At 46.9% G+C, this 23,558-nt stretch overlaps 2 protein-coding genes across 2 annotated transcripts; both read left to right on the top strand.

The window, feature by feature from the left end:
• The first annotated feature begins 480 nt into the window (after nt 1-480).
• LOC119653044 (probable cytochrome P450 6a23) lies at nt 481-2,159 on the top strand. The gene is made up of 2 exons (XM_038057507.1): nt 481-1,631; nt 1,693-2,159. Exons 1-2 carry the CDS (start codon nt 560-562, stop codon nt 2,109-2,111), a joined length of 1,491 nt encoding a protein of 496 aa, XP_037913435.1. The 5' UTR covers nt 481-559; the 3' UTR covers nt 2,112-2,159.
• A 3,375-nt stretch (nt 2,160-5,534) lies between these two features.
• LOC119650844 (probable cytochrome P450 6a14) lies at nt 5,535-6,982 on the top strand. Its single transcript, XM_038053988.1, has 2 exons — nt 5,535-6,483; nt 6,564-6,982. The coding sequence occupies exons 1-2, from the start codon at nt 5,535-5,537 to the stop codon at nt 6,980-6,982; spliced, it is 1,368 nt and encodes a 455-aa protein (XP_037909916.1).
• The last annotated feature ends 16,576 nt before the right edge of the window (nt 6,983-23,558 follow it).

Below are 23,558 nucleotides of genomic sequence, written 5' to 3' on the forward strand. Positions count from 1 at the left end.
GTATAGGCCTGATACCGGTAGGTGTGTTGGATGGGTCATGCTTTAAAAAATGGATATTGGGTTTGGTTTTTTAGTTCCAACAGCTACAATCAATGGGACCACTGACTTTTGTCATACAAAAAATGACCTAAAAGTCACTGAATCGCCCCAAAATTTCAGGTTCAGTCACGATGATGAATCAAACTGAAATTTGATGACCTTTTCATCATCGTGACTAAACGAATTCCTAATCAAAAACTGCCACAAAGCATGACTGCGATTCCGAATGAAGAGTTTTTGTATCTTTGGCTTACTGTGCGCCGAATATTCAAATGAGGGTGCATGGGTAAACAGTGAGTTGAGATTAGGAGGGACAAGTCAGTCGCTATCTATCTGAAAGGTTGCTGCTGGTTCTATGATTTCTGGCTGGCTCTTATCAATTTGACAATGACAATGCTTTCTAATCTTATGCTTCTTATTGCGTCAACAACTTCTAACCAAACGAGTGGTCATTAGACGTGGTCAGTGTCAATCTTATTCAGTGTTCGAATGGAACTGGAGGAATATAGTTTGCTTAGTAATGGTGCTTCTGGTGATCCTAATAAGTGTGCTAAAGATAGCTTTAATGCTAGTCCTGTGGATTCGAAGGAACTATGCGTATTGGAAAAGGTTGGGGGTTCCGTACGAGGAGCCCCATTTTCTATATGGAAACTTTAAGAACGTCGATCGGTATCAACACGATGGTCAATTGATCCAAGAGTTCTACCGGAAATACAAAGGGAAATCCCCACCCGTTGGAATCTACACTTTCTTCAAACCGGTCGCTGTTCCCACTGATATTGGACTCGTCAAAAACATTCTAATCAAGGACTTCAACTTTTTCCACGATCGCGGGACATTTTACAACGAAAAAGATGATCCTCTGTCAGCGAATTTGTTCAACGAAACCGGCCTTAAATGGAAGCAACTGCGCAACAAACTTTCGCCAACCTTCACAAGTGGAAAGATGAAGATGATGTTCACAACTATGTGGGATGTTGCCAAAAAGTTTGAATCAAAAATTGATGAAGTCTGCAAAAGCGGAGAAGACTTGCATATCAGAAAATTCATGGCCCGGTTTACTATGGATGTTATCGGGACATGCGCTTTTGGCTTGGAAACAAACAGTCTGGACAGTGAAAACAATGAATTCTTTCAAGTTGGAATGAGTATTTTTGAAAATCCAAAACATGGGACGAGATTCGCGTTTCTGCTAAATGTTTTTGGAGAGTATGGGCGGAAACTACGCTTCAAGCTTTTCCGGGACGAAGTTATAAAGTTTTATACTCGCATCGTCCGGGAGACGGTTGACTATCGCCTGGCAAACCATGTAGAGAGGAGCGATTTTTTGCAGCTCCTGATCAGGTTATATACGACCAATGGCGAGGACAAATTGTCTTTCAACGAACTCTTAGCGCAGGCTTTTGTATTCCATATGGCTGGATTTGAGACTTCCTCCACAACCCTTCAATTTTGTTTCTACGAACTCGCTTGTAACCCTGAGATCCAGGACAGGGTGAGAAACCACATTAACGAAGTCTTAGAGAAACACAACGGGCAACTGACGTATGAAGCTGTGATGGACATGAAGTACATTGACCAGGTTATAAATGGTAAGTAACCTCCCCATTATTGCGAGAAAGTAACCAATACAAAATTCACCCCTCATTTCAGAAACTCTTCGGAAATATCCTCCAGTTGGGGTACTACAACGAGAAGCAAGTCAGGACTATAAAATCCCCAATAGTGACTTTGTTCTTGAGAAAGGCATCAGCCTGTTTATACCATCTTACGCCATACACCATGATCCTGAGTTCTATCCAAATCCATCAAAATTCAATCCAGATAATTTTTCCGAGGAGGCGGTCAAAAATAGACCATCAGTTGCTTTTCTACCATTTGGCGAAGGACCACGAATTTGTATTGGAGCTCGGTTTGGCTTGTTGCAGACAAAGATGGGAGTGATCGCTGGGCTGCGTAAATTTAGATACTCACTATCGCCAAGGACTAAACAACCTTTGAAACTTATATCAAAATTCTTCGTTTTGCGTCCGGATGATGTTATTTGGTTAAATATTGAGCCAATAAGTTGATTTGTGACTTTCAGGAATTAAACTTAATCAGCTTTTTTTCCAAGGAAATGAGCATTCTTTTATTTCTTCAGCCTTTATCCCGTTCATAAGCGGGGCAAGCTCCCCGTGATCGGTTTCGCCATTTGGTTCTATCAAATGCCTGCTCTGGATGCAACCGCGAGATCTTTAAATCCAGCGCATCGAGCCACCATTATTTCGGCCGGCCTTTTAGACGTTTTCCATCGACTTCAATGTTCTGATCAATCTTGGCAAGTGAATTCTCTTCAGCGTGAATTACGTGACCATACCATCAAAGATACCCCATATCGATCGCGAATATCCTCATTTCGGATGTGGTCAAAACACGTCACGCCACTAGTCCAACATACCATTTTCGTCTCCATTACTGCAAGACGCCGTTCATTGTCTTTCATAGCTAGCCAACACTCAGAACTGTAGAGGGCCACAGAACGGATGACATTGCAGTAAATTTTAGATTTGAAACATTCGTTAATGCGCGGATCGCAAAGAACACCGGTTGTGGAAAGTCACTTCATCCAGCGATTTCATCACGCAGTTCTCCATTGAACATGGAATCAGTCCTCTGAGTCTGCCCCACACAAAACACAACCCCGACTGGAGGTAAGGTTTCGCGAGTAGAGAAACTCATTCATACTACCATGCCCCGTCAGAAGTAAGCCCATCTCAAGCCGGAAGTCCACGACGGAACTTCCTCTGGCATACTCATACGTGACCCAACCTTTCCCACGTTCGTCCCATCTAAGCTGCCACTTAACTGATATACCTTCTGTTCAAAATTGAACCGGACTGTGCAAATAAAACGACAACAATTAATTATTCTTCAATATTTATTTTATCCCCTTCAAAATAATCACCATCGGAATTAATACACATTTTCCAACGTCTTTTCCAATCTTCAAAACACTTTTTGTATGCTGATTTTGTAATGGCCTTTAGCTCCCTCTGCGAATTTTCTTTTATAACTTCAACTGTCTCAAAATGTTTTCCACGAAGCGCCAATTTAAGTTTGGGAAATAGGAAAAAGTCGCAAGGAGCCATATCGGGCGAGTATGGTGCTTGTGGGACGACATTGACGTTATTTTTTTTCAAATAGTCACATACAAGCGCTGATGTGTGGGCCGGTGCATTGTCGTGATGCAGAAACCACGAATGGTCCTTCCATAATTCTGGCCTCTTTCGGCGAATATTTTCCCGTAAACGCTTCAGAACACTCAAATAATATTGTGCATTTACTGATTGACCTTCGGGAAGAAACTCCGAGTGCAAGACACCTTGACTATCGAAAAAAACAGTTAACATCACTTTAACCTTCGACCGACTTTGGCGTGGTCTCTTGGGTTTCGGCTCATCTGGATAGTGCCACTCCGAAGATTGTTGAGTAGTTTCAACATCATACTCGTACACCCAAGTCTCGTCACCAGTAATGATGTGCTGAATGTCCCTATCATCCATAGAAAGCATCTCTTCAGCCACAGTTTTCCGACGTTGTTTTTGAAGAGAATCCAGCAATTTTGGCACAAGCCGCGCGGTAACCCAACGCATCCCCAAAACATCATGTAAAATGCTGTACGCCGATCCAATCGATATGCCAAGTTCACTAGCTATTTCCCTTACGGTCACTCGAAGATTTTCGGATACAATTTTCTTTACTTTTTCGATGTTTTCGTCATTTACCGATGTCGCTGGACGGGAAGCATGGGTCAAGTTCTCAATAGATGTACGGCCCTCTCTAATCGATTTATACCAGCTAAATACCTGCGTACGCGATAGAGCAGATCCACCATAGGTATTTTGCAGCATTTTTAATGCGTCTGGACAAGACATTCCGTTTATAAAACAATTTTTCAAATACACTTTCTGTTCAAGTTTTTTATCCATAATGAAATTCGCAAAAATATTTCGCCGCCTACTTTTTGCTAAACGATTACAAAGAAATGACGTTGCGGATCACACTAAAAATTGACAACTAAAATCATTGCAGTCTTAGATCTCTTCATAAAAAAAAATTTAAACAATACGTCAACAACGGTTAATTTAAATGATACAGTCCGGTTCAATTTTGAACAGAAGGTACTCTCATCTAACCCTCTTTTGACGGCAAGCGGTGCTAGACGCTCCACCTGATGCACACTTAGTAAGTCCCCTCAAGGGTCTTCAGCGAACTCTAACAGGTCGCTTACGATACGGAGTGTGACGTCCCCGAGGTGCCCGAGTAAGTAGTTCTGACCCCCAAGCTGGCAATATACCTGCGTCCTATGTAGTAGCCTCAAGAAACCTTATCGGTGAAGAGCGAACCACGAATGACCGGTACACGTCGGGACACGTCGAAGGGGTGATGTGAGGCTAGCTCTGCCAAGGTGGTAGTTGGGACGTGTATCAGGAGCCAGCCCCTTCGGGACCTTGGTCGGGTGGTGTGCATAAAAGCGGTGTTAGTTACCGCGTTGTCCCGAGCGAGTGCTGATTCTTCCATGAATTTCGGGATCAGCTAAGCGTAAGTCAGGGAACTGAGATAGGAGCTATGTCCCTGAGGGTACACCCGTTCCTGACTATTGTAGCCTGCTGCCTTGCACACGATCCGTTGGTTAGTTTTCCATAGAGAATACACACAAATTAATAAAATAAAATCGACGAAACACAGCTCTTGCGTTTGAGCGTAGCATAAAAATACATCGTTCACCGCAGCGATCAGCAAAAGGAGCAGCAACGGCTGACATACCTCATGTTACACCGGGGCACCCAAATAAAGAGGAAGCCTTATCAAGCGGTGCAACTGACCGTGCGGTGATGGCAACTCCAATACCTTGTCGTGGCCCCTGTTCCGTAAGAAAGCTCAGCCAGAGTCGCTAGTCCTAAACAGATGGATTCAGACACAAACCGAGTGCCAGTGCAGTCGACCATCCTAGCTAGAGCCGAAGAGGTAACGCTCATGAAGAAATGCGCAGCAATGGTGGTTCCTCCAGAGGAACGTCAACAAATCTTCAAAAAACAGCTGATGGAACTGGAGGAACTATTGGACCACATCTCCTTCTATAGACGAACGTGGGGAGCAGCGAAATACGATTGGAGAGCAGAAACAGGGTCCAAAAGAAGAAGATGAAGAAGGAAAAAAGGAAATAACTGACTACGCCGCCAGAGACATGTCTGTCCAAAGACAAGGAGGCTGCCAAAGAAAAGCCAGGGGCTTTTGACTCTGCTCATTAAGCCGACGGAAGGCCAAACATTTGCGGAAGTCCTTAGTGAAATCCACTTCAGGATGAAACACGAACACATCAGAGCAGAGGTGTCTTCCATACGGAAGACGAGGAGTGGCGGAGTTCCCGTCAAACTGGGCGCAAAGACGACTAGCAAGAGCACGTTCTGCTTGCTAATTAGCAAGCAATACCGAAACAAGGACCCGGCCTCATGGCATCCCGACTTATCGGAAACCTTAAAGGCGTTGGGCAATATGACCACGATGGTCTTTTGACCCAGAAGTTTTATAAAAAGCTTAAGGGAAGGAGCCCTATTGTTGGGGTCTACTATTCCATTAAGCCAGTTGCAATTTTCATTGACATCAATCTTATTAAGGATTTTGCATCTTTTCACGACCGGGGTATCTACTACAATGAACGAGATGATCCCTTGTCAACCCATTTGATTAGCTTGCCCGGAGATAAATGGAAACAACTGCCAAGCACATGCTCACCAACCTTCACAAGTCTAAAGATGAAGACGATGTTCTCGACAATGATGGAGGTTGAAATGAAAAGAAAATTGACCAAGTTTGCAAGAGTGGAAAAGAGCTTGACTTTAAAAAAGGTGATGTCCTTGTTTACGATGGATGTTATTGGGATGGGGGGTTGCGCCTTTGGCTTCGAGACAAACAGTTTGGAGGACGAAAATAATGAATTCTTCCGGATGGGGATTAGCGTTTTCGATAATCCTGGGTATTCCACAAGATCCACATTTGTTCTCCAAGCTTTCCGAGGATATGCGCGGAAGCTACGACTCAAACTTTTTCGGGATGAAGTTATAAAGTTCTACACGGATTTTGTACGAAACACGATTGACTATCGGCTGAAGAACAAGGAAGAAAGGAATGATTTTATGCAAATATTGATCCAGTTGCATACGAGCAAAAGAGAGGATAAGTTATCCTTCAATGAGGTCGTAGGCCAAACTTTTGTATTTCACATCGCTGGTTTTGAGGCTTCCGCCTCGATCCTTCAGTTTTGCTTCTACGAGCTTGCTTGTAACCCTGACATCCAGAATCGGTTGAGGCATCATATCAACCAGGTATTGAGAAAATATGACGGAGAAGTGACGTATGAAGCGATAATGGATATGAAGTATCTCGATCAGATAGTAAACGGTAAGTGGTTTACTTGACTCTAAATTGGAAACTTTGGTTGAAAAAGGATTCAAATCATAAATTGTTTTGAATATTTCCAGAAACTCTTCGGAAGAATCCACCTTTCGGAATGTTATCCCGAGAAACCACTTTAAACTATAAAATTCCCGGCACGGATTGCATCCTTGAAAAAGGCACTAGCCTGCATATACCAATCTACGCCATACACCATGATCCTGAATTTTATCCAAATCCATCAAAGTTCAATCCAGACAATTTCTCTGAGGAAGCTGTGAAGAATAGACACCCAATTGCCTTTCTCCCATTTGGCGCAGGACCCAGGGCTTGTATAGGGGTTCGATTCGGTGTGATGCACGTGAAACTAGGGGTTATTGCTGGACTGCGAAAATTCAAGTACACCTTATCGCCAAAGACTAGACAACCGATAAAGCTTCAATCAAAATTTTTCGTTGCACAACCTGAAGGAGGTATCTGGTTGAATATTGAGTCAGTTGATTGAAAGATGGTCAGTGATCCAAAGGAAAACTGGTGACATCTTGCGGGCGAAGCCTTTCAAAGCCGAAGTAACCGATGAGGCAGTTTTCAGGGAATTTAATATTTTATAGAAAAAAATAAATTTTATCCTTTTTAGTATTCAGGTTTCTTTGGCTATAGTACACCCTACAATCATTAGTAGCTGCATGGGAACTTCCGGTTCTCTGATTCAGAAGGGGATGGCGAACTTAACCGAATTCATAAAATCCTGGACCGTTGTAATCCCCAAACTGTTCCAGAAAAAAGAAACATTTGAAACTATCTTCTTCTTCCTTTTCTGGTTCAGCCTTTGTCCCGTTCAGATGTGAGGTTGGCTTGTCTTGATCGGTTCCACCATTTCGCTCTATCAAGGACCTGGACTGGATGGAGTTGCGAGGCAGTTAAATCAATATGCAGCTCATCAAGTCATTGTTGTTTCGATCGGCCTTTCGGTCGTTTCTTATCGACTCCGATGTTCAGACCAATCTTGGTTATTGAGTTCTCATCGCGGTTGTAGATAAAGGGTAGGATAATCGGCACCAGCAAAGCTCATTTCGAATAGAGAGCAAAGGCTTTTGTTAACCGCCCGAAGTGGGGTGTAGTCCAATACCTCTGCACGATGCAGCAAAGCAAGGAATGAAAATGCTATTCTAATACGGGGGACCCTCACCTGAGGCTCTTTTTGCAACTAAATGGTGGATTCTATTAGGAAACCCTTTACAAGAAACTTAAAATTACAAGTTCCTTACTAGAAAGGACGAAAAAACCATTGTCTTAGCGAAGAAAGGGACCAATTGAGCGGGAGGAAGTAGCATCGTGGAAGAGGAGATGCCATCGAGATCGAGGTAGGACAAAAAGTCAAAGAAGACGTTCCTAGCTCCAAACTGTGCAACACTCTCTTTACCGGAAAGAACCATTAACAAACTCACCATCCGGACAGAAACGTGAGTCATCTCACTGGAGAATTTGAACCTCATCCAAAAAGGCATGCGCGGTGGAAGAAAAATTACCTAAAAATGCTGGGTGGTGTTTCGAAAAAAGAAAGCTACTACCATCGTCTAGCAAAGGATTCCTTGGAGGGCAAAAAAAGCATATGCAAGACGGGGGAATTCCTGGACCTTATCACACACTGGCGAAATTCCTAAAAGACTGGCCCCTATCAGAGCCCCGCTGAGACAAGTACAACGGTGTCAGTCTACACTGAGTGAACGTGTGGGAATTCATACTAGTGGATGCAAGACCTACCTAGTTCTCTACCGAACTATGGGGCACGGCACCCGTGTTGAAACGCAACACTACGTCGGAGCCTCGAACGTCGCTTGAATGCAACAATATGGAGCTCCCAGCACGGAGCCAACCTCAAAAGCCAAGCGCACATGAAACAGGAATACTTCTGAAACAAGTGAATTCATCGGTTATCCTGGATCCCATGGTACCATTATACCTCTGGTAAGGTTTTATGGTAATGAGATGAGTCCCTGTGTAGACTCGGGTCTGATCGCCCTAAAGGCTTTGGAGCATTCGTCTACTACGGCCACTAAACCAAAGTGATACTGAGTCTCCCAGTGGCACCACTATGGACATTCTTCTCGGCCACTTGGGTTTGGTTTGGTCGACAGAGTTCCTCACCGCCACCTCTGAGTACCCGTCTAGATGTGCAAAAAACGATACTAGGGAAGACGTCAAATCTATCCAGCCGACTTGCACCGACGCAGTATATTTGTCGAACTTAGGTCGAAGACTGACAAAGAGAATATCTTCAGCAAAACAACAAAGAGCAAATAAAAAAATGGTGGTTTCACGTCTAAAACCCGTTTGAATTCTAAAAATAAAAGATGAGGACTGCCTGTCGAACAAAGAAAAGGCTGAGGAGCCGATAAAAACGGATTATCCAGATGTGAGCAGCCTCAAGGTGTAAGCCAAATCTGTGAACCACGGACGACACCGTTCCTGTTAAAACTGTCAGCCAACTTTTTTACTGCGGAAAAAAAAAGAATGACAGTTCCCAACTACTGCTTCGGGTGCTGGGCAAACCAGTTTGAAAAAGACAAGACAGATCCCACTTTTTGATACAAATGCGATTAACGCTGGTACGAAGTGAAAACTTGCACGTTAAAAAAATATCTTGTCCTTTGTTACGATCACTGTCTGTGAAGATGATACATGGCCCATGATGTCGATTCCGGGGTGTGCCAAATCTTGAAAGAAAAGTCGCAAAAAACCGAAAGTTAGGCAAAATGAACCACATTCTGCAAGCGTACATGCTTGGGGATGCGACCGTTCACGATGAGATGGTGCTGGATAAAAGTGGCCTTGTTATCCTTCCGAGAGCTGCATCGAGATAGGAGTTAGTAGTCGGAATACTACGATGGTAAGCTTTTATTATACCTTGGTATACCTGGTGCTGTTGCCATTTGGTTGAGGCTATCGTCAACATATGAGTGTGGGACAACGGTCGTAGTGCAAATGTGCGTTTGTCTCACGGCGAAACCAATCTGTGTTCGGTTTTCGTAATGAGCTCGGTGTTTCTGACTACAAGATACGGAATACAGTAGGAAGGGTTTCTCAGGAACGTTTAAGACCAGCACTCTTCAATGCGCGAGGGCACTATTCCTGACGTACTTATTGTCAGCGGTGCAAGGATGGTAGGAACTGGAAGATTTCATGGCCAGAGACCACCAGTACATCTCCTCCAAAGTGAAAAGTGGCCCCTATCAATGTTCTGAAATCCAGCAAACACCTACCAGGTATAACATCGGGAAAATTGACGTCGGAAAATTCGCGGGATATCTCTGAAACGAAGTGACAGGACCACGAAGCCCGGACGCGGACAAAAGAACTGCGGCTTAATCAACAGTGAACTCAACAATGGGCCTTATCCCTTCAGCTTGCAATGCATCGGTGCTCAAAAGGAGACTCTGTCACGGAAAGCTGACTGGTGATAGACAGCTGATATTGCAAGTCTACGCCGGATTACACAGCGACCCAGAGGTCATGATGAGGTAAACCTCAAATACGCAGATACGCATACAAAGAAAACGAACTTCAGCATGAAATTGGTAGGCAAAAAGCATGCTCCCAGCTGGAGCTAGCCAAGGGGAATAATAAAGTCTCAAGGAGCTTCGAGAATAAGTTGAAAAATTTAGCACTCATCGATCACATAGTTCTATGGAAGCAGTGGAAGGAATCGTGCAGGTACTTTAAGGTATCTGAACTAACTTTGTCGGTGTTACAGGGAGTACTGACAAATGTCAATCTCAGTACTCCTGACTTTAATGGAACTAGAAGAGGCGGTTTGGACCATGAAGGACAAATAGCACCGTGACGGGATAGTATTCCGAGTAAAGCTCTGAAGCTTGTATTCACGCAAAAGCAGGACTTGCTACTCAACGTGCTGAGCACATGTTTGATATTGGAGTGTTTGTCTCGTACTGATAAACCAAGGCAAGAGTGACCCCTGAGGCTCCGCTAGTGTACCAACATCTCAGTATGTTGAGCACGGAACACAGGGGAAAACCCCTTGGAGAGCTCATGAAGCCAAGGTTGGCTGACACAGTACCAGCTGCGGGAAACTTCTTACAGAAACAATACGGATTTTGAGGGGATGATTCACAACGATGCGATTGAGGAAGTGGCCCAAGCGACAAAACTGACTGAGGCACAGTTTCACCGTGATTCTTGTGACGCTTAATGCAAGAAGAGAATTCTGCGAGGTGGGGCGATATACCCAAGGCGTCCTGTGTGAGGGGCACTTCCTGCTCTACGAGATCTAGAAAGGACATCGTAGAAAGAGGGTCGCATCGAGGGCTGCCCAGAAATATGACATTTGTCCAGCTTTTAGAACGCCTCATACGATAATCTATTGTGACTCGAGATACCTGGCGAATTGCGTGTGGGGCTGGTCACCGCTCGTACAATCAAACAAGCTCATCACACACTGTGAATGATGGGGCAAGTCAGCAGATAGACGGCTGAGCATGGATTCTCCCTTACTCTGAACAAAAATCGAAGTAATCGTTCTGACCAAAGGGAGGGTTCCGCCAGTCCTCCCTCTGGTGGGATTGACTATTACCCCCGACTAGCTAGGCAATTTATGTTTAAGAATTGAGAAGTTTTAATGGATGCGGATCCATTTGATGTCGGACCGAACTAAATGAAAAGCAATTTACTCCCATGGTGGTCAAAGGGTAGTATAGGTCCCAGGGCGAAACGTGGATTGGTACCCACGATGGAGCATAAAACCTGGGAAATGCCTGCTGAACCAACACCAACAGCTCAACTACCAAACCCTATCTCCACCTCCACGTGGTGACCGCGGGGAGCTCTTTCTTAACGAAAAGCTGCAGACGGAGAAGGATGAAGGCGAGTCTCCCGCGCCTAAAAACGGGACAAATTGTACCAACTGGTCCTCCAGGTTGGGGGTTGGGTAGGGCTGACAACCCTACACGGAAAACAACTCGTTACGAAGCCACAACAGGAGCCTCGGACAGGACGGATTTTCAAATGAGACCGTTGACAATTTCTCCTATCTAGGGTCAAAAATCACAACCGATAACAACTACGATGATGAAATCCGCGCACGGTTGTTGTCAGCCAACAGAGCCTATTTCAGCTTACAAAGACTGTTCCGCTCGAAACGTCTCACCATAGGGTCAAAGCTCTTACTGTACATGACTATGATCTTGCCAGTCCTCATGTATTCCTCGGAAACTTGGGTTCTTAGCAAGAAAAATTGCGAACTCTTGGCCGCATTCGAGAGAAGAATCCTCCGAAGAATTTTTGGCCCCCTACATGAGGATGGACGATTCCGTAGCCTACACAATGACGAAATCTATGAGCGATACCATTTGTTAAGGGAAAGTGAAAGATTTATTCGACACTGAAGAGAAGCCAGAGAGCGATACCATGACCGTCCGGTTGTGGATAAAATCCGGCTCAATAGGTTACGGTAGGCGGATCACTTAATCCGTATGGATGAGGATGATCTCGCCCGGAAAGTCTATAAGGGCAATATCAATGGTAGAAAAAGAAGACGAGGCAGACCCTGCCTAAGATGGAGCGATGGCGTGGGTCAGGACGCCAGACAGCTTTTAGGGATATCGAATTGGTGGACCTCGGCTTGAAACCGGGATGTCTGGAGTTCCTTATTAAGGCAGGCTTAGACCGGATACCGGTTGTTGCGCCGTTGATGATGATGAACTTACTCCCAACTTTTTGGTCCACGGACTCCCCTTTTTAGGCTTAACACCCAAAGTTCAAAAATTAAAAGAGGGACAAAGACGGTTTAATGTTTTGTACCAGGGCAGAAGCAATTGATGAGACGCTGCTTTACCTCTTCCCTGGGAGCGGCATAACCAAAGCGGCTCGCTGGCTTCATACGGTCCTTTATGTAATTCGCAAAACACAACGTGGAATGATATCGAATGTGATTCTGTTCACACTGTTCCTTCCTGGTGGACTTCAACCAACGAATATGGTCTTTTCACCGTCGGCCAAATCCACATAAGTCATTACATCCTTCATGAACTCAGTTTTTAGTGACTTCACTAAGGTCTGGATTGTTTTAAAAGCAATGAAATAAGTATGACTTCCGGAAGTTTGATGAGGTTGACGCACCACGGAAGCAGGTTAGATAGAATGCTACAAAAGGAGTCGATGGCGATAGAACCTTAATGTCTACAGATGAGCAAACTTGTTAGCACTGATGAAGGGTACGAGTGGTTCCCGAAATATCGGTATTTGCAAGAATAAATGTCCACACCAACGAAAAGGAAACAACAAGTTTTTTATTATTTCAATCGATGGCGTTGTCACATGTTAAAAGGGTAAGGGCAAAACCGGAGTCAATAATTGGTGCAGCTGAAGTCTGACATTTGAAATTGGCTTAACAAGCTAGTGCGCGACATGGGTGTTGAAAAAATCAATTCATCCATCGAGTTCAAGATTAGGATAATGAACATCAAGCTCAACAATCAGGAGGAGTATCTGAAAAATGGGAAAAGCAATACATAGCCAGGTTGGTGAGGGAAAGATCAAGAGTGGAGTTCAGATGCTTTCTGGTGAGATTGCTCTAAGGAGTTGTGGAATTCATGAAGGTAACAGAGAAGTTCAGGCAAATATATATAAGAAGAAGAGGTGATAGGAGCAAAGAGATGGGAATTATATGGATTTGCGTTGGGGAGAGAGAGAAGTAGGAAAGGAAGCTTTCGGAATGGAAGAGAGCCTTCACGACAAGCAAGATGCCATCGAATTCCGCCGTAGCCTGTCCCAGGCCATGGTTGAGAAAGGAGGCAAGAAAGATAGCTGTGGCCTGAATAGCTGAGTTACACCTAAGTTTCTCTAGTGGGTAGGGTGTCACAAACTACGTGGCCAGACATGCAACATAGTTGTTTGAACTCTGGAGCGTTTCCAATCACTTGAAGCAGGTGGCACCGAGGTCACTCCTGAATAGGGTTTTGCGATGTTAAAACTACTCCATGTCGCGAAACCTGCAATATTTGCCTCAAATTAGACGGATGACCGACGACGACCAAGCAAACGTTTAACGGACTATTCTTTCGGATGGTGGAATTTACGCTCCCTGAACAAACTAGGGCCTGTCAAGGCCGACCTTCAACAGGTCGAGATTTACAAATTGAGCATGATTGCAGTCCAAGAAACAAGTTGGATTGGTAGCGAAATATGCAATATGAGTTGGAACTCAATTTTTAAAAGTGGTATACCATTGGGACACAAGGAGTTTGGAGTTGCGTTTATAGTGAGCAAACAGCTTAAGCCTCGTGTCATCGACTTCAAACCTATCAACGAGAGGTTGCCTGAAATTCGCATAAGGACTCGTTTTTGGTTCATTAACCACGCCCCGGCTGAAGTCAAGGAAGATGCAATGAAAGACAAGTTTTATGCACGTCTGGAGACGCTGTTTGACTCATTTCCAAAAAATTAAACAGATCTGCAAATCACCAGACGAATATACGGTCAACCAATTTGACAACACCGTCATTAGTATAAGATGGGTGTCTAGGGTGTTGGATGAGCGATCCTATCGAGGAGCAAACTGCGGTTCAGAACATCACTTGGTGAAGGCAACATATCGGTGCAGAAAGTGCGGGGGCGGAATCAGCCCCACGACAATCTTCACGGCTAATAAACTCATGAGCGACGCAACCCCGCAGGCATATACCCCCACCCTGCAGGAAAAACTATCACCTATGCTACACAGCATCAGCAAAATAGATTTTCACGGGTTTTGCGGAGAACTAAAAGGCACCATCAAGGAAGTCACAGAGAAGGTCGTGAGATACAACTCCCGGCGAGCACGAATTCACTGGTTTGGCAATGAATGCAAAATATTCAGAAAAAATATCCAATGTGCAACCAGAGCCAAAAGAGAAAATCATGGCGAGCTACAGCGAATAGAATAATTAGACGTAAGAAATGGAAATATTTTGACGAGCAGTTGCTGAACATTTGTGAAAACCTGGCTAATAGAAACACCAGACAAGCATATAGACTAGTGAATACAATTAAGAACGGTTAGGACTATCCCCTTCAAGGACAAAGATGGAAACATCACCCGTGATGCCGACAACAAACGCTGGGCATCCTATTTTGAAGAGCTTCCGAAGCCGACACCTGGCGCCCCAATAAAGGTGACCCAAATCGATGGCGAAATTGGTGATCCTGGCCCCACTGCACACCTCCGACAGATGGAGTAAGACAGAGAGATAGATTCCATTTTAAAAACTACAGAGGCATCTCATTAATCTGTTCGTCCTATAAAATACTGACGAAAATTCCCGAGAATAGAATAAGGCCATACTTCGAACGACTTATTAGCAAGTACCAAGGCGGTTTCAGGTAGGCTCGCCCATCAACCGACCAGCTTTTTACCGTTAAACTAATCCTACCAAAGTGTTAGGAATATAATGTTGATGTGTACCAAATCATCGTCGACTTCAAGCAGGCATACGGCAATAAAGATCGTTGGGTACTGTACTACCTAATGCTTTAATTTGGCTACTGGTACTAGCTCAACTATTACGACTGACAAAGATGGCTATGACCACTTTCATCTCACAGGTCAGGATCCAGAACAGGTTGACTGATTCTTTTGAAACACGTACTGGTTTGAAGCAGGATGAGCGCCGATGCTCTTTAACCTAGCACTGGAATACGCTATCCGAGCAATGGACACCAACACCAGCGGGACCCTACTCATCAAGTCGACTCAATTCTCACCAAATGTCGCGTCAATCAGTTCAGTCGTTTCTGAGAAAAGGGCATGTGATAGACAGACAGACAGACGGAGGCCAACGAAGACGATGTAAACACTTATCGGAAAGGGGGAACTGGTTCAATTGTAGATCTGACTTTTGTCAGCTTTGCGCTGGCACGTGACATGTCCTGGCAAGTTAGTGAGGACTTCACGTACAGCGATCACCAGGCACCACCTTTGAACTAAGGACGGAGCCACAACGCAGGATGCCCGCACCCCGGAAGCCGAAATCCAAAAGAATACGAGGATGGTCTGCAAAAGCGATGGATGAGCAAAAATTCATGGAAGTGTGGCTAGACCTGCCTAGCAAAGAAGGTACCTCCACGGATAGAGCTCTCCATGTTGCACAAGGCATCTCTAAGGCATGTGACGCGTCGATGCCTAGGAGATACTCATTCTCCAGAAGACCCAATTATTGGTGGAATAGTGAACTTGCCAGCCTTCGATCGATTTACCACAGAGCCAAACAAATGGCTCAGAGGGCAATAGGTAGGATCGATCAAGGGCAAAAGGTACATGCCTATAGGTAAGCTCGCAAAAACCTCAAGCGGAGTGAGAGGGAATGTTTTAAGGGGCTCTGTTCGGAAGCCGACATAAATCCGTGGGGTAGCGCCTATAAAATCGTGACAGGATGATTCAGAGGTCGATCATCTCCGCAGATCACGTGCCCTATGCTCTTGTTGAAAATAATCCGGGGGTTATTTGCCCCGCAAGAGCGGGGTACTGACACTTTCCAGCGTCCCCTGAATATGATGCCGATTCCACCAATCACCAGGGACGAGCTGATGGAGATCTGCAGTCGAATACGCGACAGCAAAACCCCGGGTCTGGATGGCATACCGAATAAGGCCCTCAAACTTGCCGTTAAATGTAGACCAGATATGTTCGCGGAGCTGTTTGAAACGTGCATGTCCGAGGGTATTTTTCCAGCACCGTGGAAGCGGCAGAAGCTGGTGCTGCTGCCTAAGGCTGGCAAACCGCCAGGGGAACCATCCTCCTATAGACCCATATGTCTTCTAGACACTATGGGGAAAATGTTGGAGCGGGTCATTTATAATAAACTACTCCCATTCGTCGAGAGCCAAGGTGGCCTTTCAGATAGGCAGTATGGGTTCCGTAAAGCCAGATCAACCATTGACGCTATCAAAATGGTTACTGGCTTGGCCGTAAATGCAATTCACGGAAGGGTTTGTACCAGCAAATATTGCGTGGTGGTCACCCTGGATGTGAGGAATGCATTCAACTCGGCCAATTGGAACCTTATACGAAAGCCTCTGGCGACGATTGATGTTCCCACCTACCTCGCCGCTATAATAGATAGCTATTTGCATGAGCGAACACTCTCGTATAATACCGATGATGGACCCAAGGAGTACGTTGTCTCCACGGGTGTCCCACAGGGCTCTGTACTGGGCCCACTACTGTAGAACATCATGTATAATGATGTGCTTAACCTTCCGGTTCCGGCGGAGGCCACGGTGGTTGGTTACGCTGATGATATAGCACTGGTTGTGGTCGCAAAGGATCTCGAGCATGCTAAGTTGTACCCAAGCGAAGCAATCGGTGTTGTTAAGACTTGGACTGGCACTCGCTGACGAAAAGACGGAAGCGGTCCTCATCACTAAGCACCGCAAAAGAAATTACGCCTGCATTAGAATCGGGAATCGTACCATCAAGCCGATCATGAAATACTTGGGGTTGATGATAGACGGAAAACTTAATTTTAAGCAGCACATAAAGCATAATTGCAAAAAAAGCATACACCACGAGTATGGCTCTCGCAAGGATGATGCCGAACGTAGGAGGACCGCGGCATACTTGCAGGCTGCTCATAGCAAGGGTGGTAAGTTCTATCATGCTGTTTTTTTTTTTTTTTTTTGGGGTAGGGTAGGTGAATGCATTTACGCACACAGTGTTGGACTCCCGATTTGGTACATCATCGGACTACCAACTAAACACCTCCCCATCGTCAGAGGGCTAGCCTGGAACCGTTTGTCACATTACTTCGGGCCAGCCCCCGAACTCTCCCGCTTTGCGGAGCCTTCAAATCAGGGAATTCCTTTCACCAACGGGAGAGGAGAGGAGGAAGGGAACTGTCAGTTCAAGGAACCCCCTGCCATCCGGCTCCTCCACCGGTCGAGTTCTATCTTCTTAGCAACGAGAAGGGCCCGAAAGTAATGGGCAACACGGTTCCAGCTATCAGCAGTCCTCAGCATCTCTTCCACAATGTTGTCTGGAGAGAGATCACCTGTGTTTAAATAGAGCTGCTGACGAACCCCATCCCACCTTCCACAAGAAACAAAAGTGTCGTGGGCATCGTCCACAACTCCATTGCAAAACACACAATCCGGAGAATGCGCCTTTCCCTTTTCGCCTTTTCTTGTGCAGATAAGACTGAAAACTTCCATGCCCACTTAAAAATTGGGTAAGGAAATAGTCAGTCTCACCATGCTTCCGATTCAGCCACGCACCTAAGTTGCCGATGAGCCGCGCAGTCCATCTGCTTCTAGTTTCATTTTGCCAAGAGAGCTGCCACTCGTCTAGAGTGTGTTGCCGTTCTTCGCGAGCAACCACCTCCCTTGGCTCATCTCCCTTGCGCTTGTATATGGCCTGACGCTCCCCAGCAAGAAGGGCAACGGGGATAACTCCCGCGATCACCATCACGGCCGGTTCAGAGACTGTGCGGTACGCAGACGCCACCCGTAAAGCTCCCCGTCTCTGTACTTGCGCGAGGCGTCTACAATATACCTCCTTGTTAAGAGCGCCAGCCCATACCTCTGCGCCGTAGAGCAGGGCAGACTGCGTTGAGCTCATCAGGAGACGTCGCCTACTAGACGTAGGACCCCCAATGTTTGCCATTAGCCTACTTAACGCCGAAACTCCAGCCGCAGCCTTGTTCTCTGCTGCTTGGATTTGCTCAGAAAAACTCATCTTTGAGTCAAGAGTCAACCCGAGGTACTTTACCGCCGATTTTGACTCGATTATCAACTCGCCGAACGATATTGGACGCAGGGTGGGAATTCTCTTCTTAGTCAGGATGACTACTTCGGTTTTTTCCAGTGCAAGGTTAAAACCATGAGTAGTCATCCATCCGCTTACCCGTCGCATCAATATGCCGAGTCTGCTTTGCGCCTGTCCGACAGTGCGTCCAGCAACAAGCGCTGCGACATCATCTGCGTAGCCGACCAGGCACGACTCTTCTGGCATGTCGAGTTTAAGCAGACTGTCATAGGTAGCGTTCCAGAGGTCCGGCCCTAGGATGGATCCCTGTGCTACCCCCGATGTGACCTCCATCCACCTTTGACCCTCTAATGTTTCATAGAGCAGGAAGCGGTTCCTCAGATAGTCCCTCAAAATCCGTAAGAGATAGTTCGGCACGTTGAAGGTATTCTCTAGTGTGCCTAGAATGTCTTTCCATCTTACGGAATTGAAGGCGTTTCTGACGTCAAGCGTTACGAGGAGCACCACCCGTCGAGTTCGGCGGCTATGTGCCTCTGCTCGTCGAACGGCGTCCACGACCTGCATGACAGCATCAATTGTCGATCTCCCTGCCCTAAAACCAAACTGCCGGGGAGATAAATCTCCGGCAGCGCGTATCGCTTCAGCGAGTCTACCCCTGATGAACTTTTCGAGCACTTTCCCAGCAGTATCAAGCATACATAGTGGGCGGTATGAAGACGGCAGTTCGGGATCGCCTTTCCCTTTAGGGATCAGCGCAAGCCTCGCAACTTTCCAACGAGCAGGGAAAATGCCCTCTTTCAGACAAGCGTTGAATGCGCCGAGCAGAAGGTCTGGCCGGTGTTGGAATACCAGTTTGTACACCTCTGCTGGAATACCATCGGGTCCTGGCGCCTTCTTGTTTTTCATAGAGAGGACTGCCTGTTCCAACTCTTTTACAGAGAAAAGTGGACAGTCCTCTGCGCTCTCCGCGCCGACGTCACCATCCCATACGGGGTGTGCAGGGAAGAGTGCCCTCACAATGCGGTCCATCTGCTCGGCCTTAAGTGAACAGGGTTTCCGCAGAGTCCCGATTTTTCGGGTTACAATTTTGTAACCGAGTCCCCACGGATCCCCATTCACCTCGTCGATCAGGTCTTGCCAGCAGCGAGCTTTGCTTTTGTTTATTGCGCTGCGGAGTCTCCTTTTGGCTGATTTGTACTCCATCATTGTGGTACATGCCTCCTCCCGGTCGCCTAGACGTTGTGTTAAGCGGCGGAGTCTGTGACATTCCTTCCGGAGCTCTGCGATTTCCACCGTCCACCAATACATGGAAGGTTTGCCGCGCCTCGATGTCTTCCTGGGCATGGAGACTCCGCAGACCGTCGTTATCAGGTTCATAACTGAATTTACGACAGTGTCAGCAGCGGCGCCACCGCCCCCAGGAGTACTCTTTAGCGTGGCCCCACCTGTTCCCAGAGTTTCGACAAACTTCCCGGTGTTCACATTCGCGACGTTCCATACACAGAAAGATCGCTGGGGTGGCGCACACCGAGAGTTTGTGTCCACCACTTCGAAAGCAATGTATTGGTGGTCACTTGCCGAAAAATCTTCCAGAACTCGCCACCCGTCCACCAGCTACACCAGTGATTCCGATGCGAAGGTTACGTCTGGAATGCTTCCTTCGCAGCCCGGGCGCCGGAACGTTGGGGTGGATCCGGTGTTTAGAACTACCAGTCCTGTTCTCGCCGCCATTTCCAGAATTCGTTTCCCTCTGGAATCTGTGTGAGGCATGCCCCATTCAAGTGCCTTAGCATTGAAGTCACCTCCGACTAGGATCCGCCCATCCGTGCTTAAGATAGCGTCCTCCGAAGCCTCAAGCCTCCGACGAAAGTCCGGCATCGTCTCATTCGGCGTAAGATAGACACTAAAAAACGTTATCCCTGAACACCGAATCCAGACAAAGCCGTCCCCTCGGCCTTGGGCAAGAACCCCCAGGAGGGTGCCGTTCCGAACCCAGATGGCAGCGGTACCTGATATGTCTGGGTGCCATGAAACTGGGCCCTTGTTTCGGTACTGCTCACTGATGAGTACTAAATCAGCTTTGGTCTCCGCAGCGAACTGCGCTAGCAACTCGTGAGCGGTTGCACTCCGGTGCATAATGATTTGTAGGATGCGAATCATGTTGACCGTATCCTAGCTCTTACCAGTTCTGCTCTGAAAACTGGACACCGCCCCGATCCCGCAGTGTGCACAATGCTCTCATCAGTCGCGCCACGGTCCCTGCATAGGACGCAGCTTTCCTTTTCATTGCAGCTGTTCGCTTTATGGCCTGCCTGACCGCATTTACGGCATGTTGGCCTTCTGTCAGGTCCCCGACAGTTTGCAGATGTGTGCCCATAATCCAAACATCTGTAACATTTGCTTGGGGCGGCCAGAATTCGTATCCTACACACTACCCAACCAATTCTTATTTTCCCGCTGTTTAGAAGCTTCCTCGCGTATTGCTCGGCAACTTCCACCACAGCGAGTTTTTGGCCTCGGGAGTTTGCGGAGGTGATACCAATCCGGACATTGGTTACCTCCGGGCATTCGCGTTTGATGGCCTCTTCTACCTCGTTCTTTTCCGTGAGACAGTCAAGGTCTCGGATTTCTAAAGCAAACGTGGGTTCCAGGCTAGAAACCAAAGCTTTTTCCCCTTGACTGCCTCACAGAACGTGACTTTATTTATAGTCTTCGGGCCTAGTTCGACTAAGACTCCACCACCCTTCGTTTTACGTATGGAAGACACCTCCGCTCCGTTGTCTTCGGGTTTGATTTTGTAACGGATTTCACTGAGGATTTCCGCAAAAATCTTGCCTCCCGTCGGCTTAATAAGCAAAGCTGGCGGTCTAGTCCTCCTTCGTCTCCCCACCTTTTCTTTTGGCACTCCGTCCTTCGTGTCCGCCTTAGTTTTAGGCAGAGGTTTTTCTGATGGCGCGACGGGTTGTTGTCTTTTGATCCTCTTCGTCTTCTTCTTTTCAGCCCTGGAGAGTACCTGAGTGAAGTCTCCTTCAGATGTCCCTTCCTCCTTTCGTTTTTTACCAAGTTCGCTCTGCAATGGGCTGTCAGCGATCCGTTTGGTACTCGTGGTGTTCTCCTCGGGAAGCGCGGTTGTTTCTGCTTCCTGCGGATTTTGTCTTACTTTCCATGTTCGCCTATAGTATGAAATCCTCTCCAGGAGCTCTTCCAGTTCCATTAGCCCGTTTTTCACCCCCTTACCGACGTTTTTCTGCAGGAACGTCGAAGATCGCATGTGCTTCACAACTGCCGTGCATTTTTTAATAAGTCTTTTCCCTTCCGCTTGTGTCAGAGTAATCGACAGTCCTCCCACTCGGCTTATATTCGAAACCATTTTATTAGTTTCGGCAGTTCCACGGTGCCTCTTTCCCCAATTACAGCACTGTGCTGTATGGTCTGGGTTCCTCCTATCTGTGTTGCAGGTGCTGCATCACTTTCCGAGCCTTTTTCTCCGTCTGCGCGTCCCGATGTCTCGTCGGGTATTTCAGCCCTTGTTGCGTCCTTCGCTGGGCGCTGGGGTGAACGGCGCATTTTCGTGCTGCGAATAAACGCAGTCAGCTCACTCTCCATTTCCACTATCTCCTCGTTTTGTTCGTTTTTTTTCTCCATTTGAGTTGTTTACCAGCGCATCGTGTGCAAGGGAGCGGGCGGCAATAGTCAGGAACGGGTATACCCTCGGGGACACAGCCCCTACCCCAGTTCCCTGAGGCCTGACCTACGCTTAGCTGATCCCGGAATTCACGGACGGATCAGCGCTCGCTCGGGGCAACGCGGTCTACTAACACCGGTTCAATGCACACTACTCGACCAGGGTCCCGAAGGGGCTGGCTCCTGATACACGCCACAACTACCACCTTGGCAGAGCTAGGCTCACATCACGCCATCGACGTCGACAGGGAGTTGTCCACGGCTCCGGGGACTCCCAGTGTGTCCCGGCGTGTATCGGTCATTAGCAGTTCGCTCTTCACCGAGAAACTTTCTCGAGGCTACTACCTAGGACGCAAGTATTATGCCAGCTAGGGGGTCAGAACTACTTGCTCGGGCACCTCGGGGACGCCACTACCCGTATCGTAAACGACCCATGAAGGATCGTTGACGATCCCTGAGGGATGCTGTATGCAGTCCGAGTTTGGGGAAACACGCTACAGGTTTTAGGCAATGCATATAAACTGAGTACGGTTTACAGAAGAATAGCCTTAAGGGTGTGTTCTGCCTTCAGGACCGTCTCAGATGATGCGGCGTTCGTCATCTCGGGAATGATGCCGACTGACATCCTGGCAACCGAAATGATGAACATTTATAACACCAGGTAGATCCCTCCCGTATCACAAGGTGAAAAAAGCCGAAAGAGAGAGATCCACAAGCAGATGCCAACAGCGATGGGACCAGTCAGAAGAGCGTGGTTGGACTTACAGGTTGATCCCTTCCATCAGGGAGTGGCTGGAGAAAAAGCATGGGGAGATCAATTATAATCTCATCCAGTTTCTCACCGGCCATGGAGGATACCGTCAATACCTGTACAGGTTTAAATTGGACACCTCTTCTAATTGTCCAAACTGGGACGGAGTCCCAGAGGTCCCAGCGCACGTATTCTTCCAATGTCCTAGGTTCGTGGAAAAAAGAAGGAACCTAGAGGAAACTCTAGGTGAAGTGCTACCACCGGAAAATTTTGTCCGGAGAATGGTAGCTTGCCAGGAAGACTGGGATGCGATTAATTCCATGATCGCAGTAATCCAGTAAAAACTGCGAAAAGCAGAAGAAGTGAGGAAGGCGCGGTTACGGACCCCGCGGGAAGATGGAAGGAGACCTGGCTAAAGTAAGCTAACTCCGCCCAGTGATGTAATACCCTGAGGTGGTTTCATGGAGTCGGGGGTGGTTTTAGTGTTATCCCACACTCTGGCGTGCCCAGGCCAGAGTCTTTTGAAGATTTCCACCTCCTTAAAAAAAAAAAAAAGACAGACAGACAGACAGACATTAAACCGATTTTAATAAGATTAATAAAAAGGTAGGACGCCAGCTCATTCGAACATTTCACATGTTGGAGGTTTATCCCTTCTCCGCATTTTGAGTATCACCTATCGGTGTCCACCCTAAGCTCTAGGTCGTCCAGGTTCCGTTCTTCACTGGGTAGGGGGTCTACTTCGCTAATTGATCTAGTGCTTTCCGTCTTTTTGGCCTCCCAGATTGCTTTGAGGACACCGTCGACTCCGATCGTGAGGAGTCTGCTCTTGCGAGAGTGAGTTTATTCATTTTAGGCTGTTCTGTCAACTCTGCTAGGGGAACAACAATC

The sequence above is a fragment of the Hermetia illucens genome, chromosome 3 (genome assembly GCF_905115235.1).
Source record: "Hermetia illucens chromosome 3, iHerIll2.2.curated.20191125, whole genome shotgun sequence".
Taxonomy (NCBI): Eukaryota; Metazoa; Arthropoda; class Insecta; order Diptera; family Stratiomyidae; genus Hermetia; species Hermetia illucens.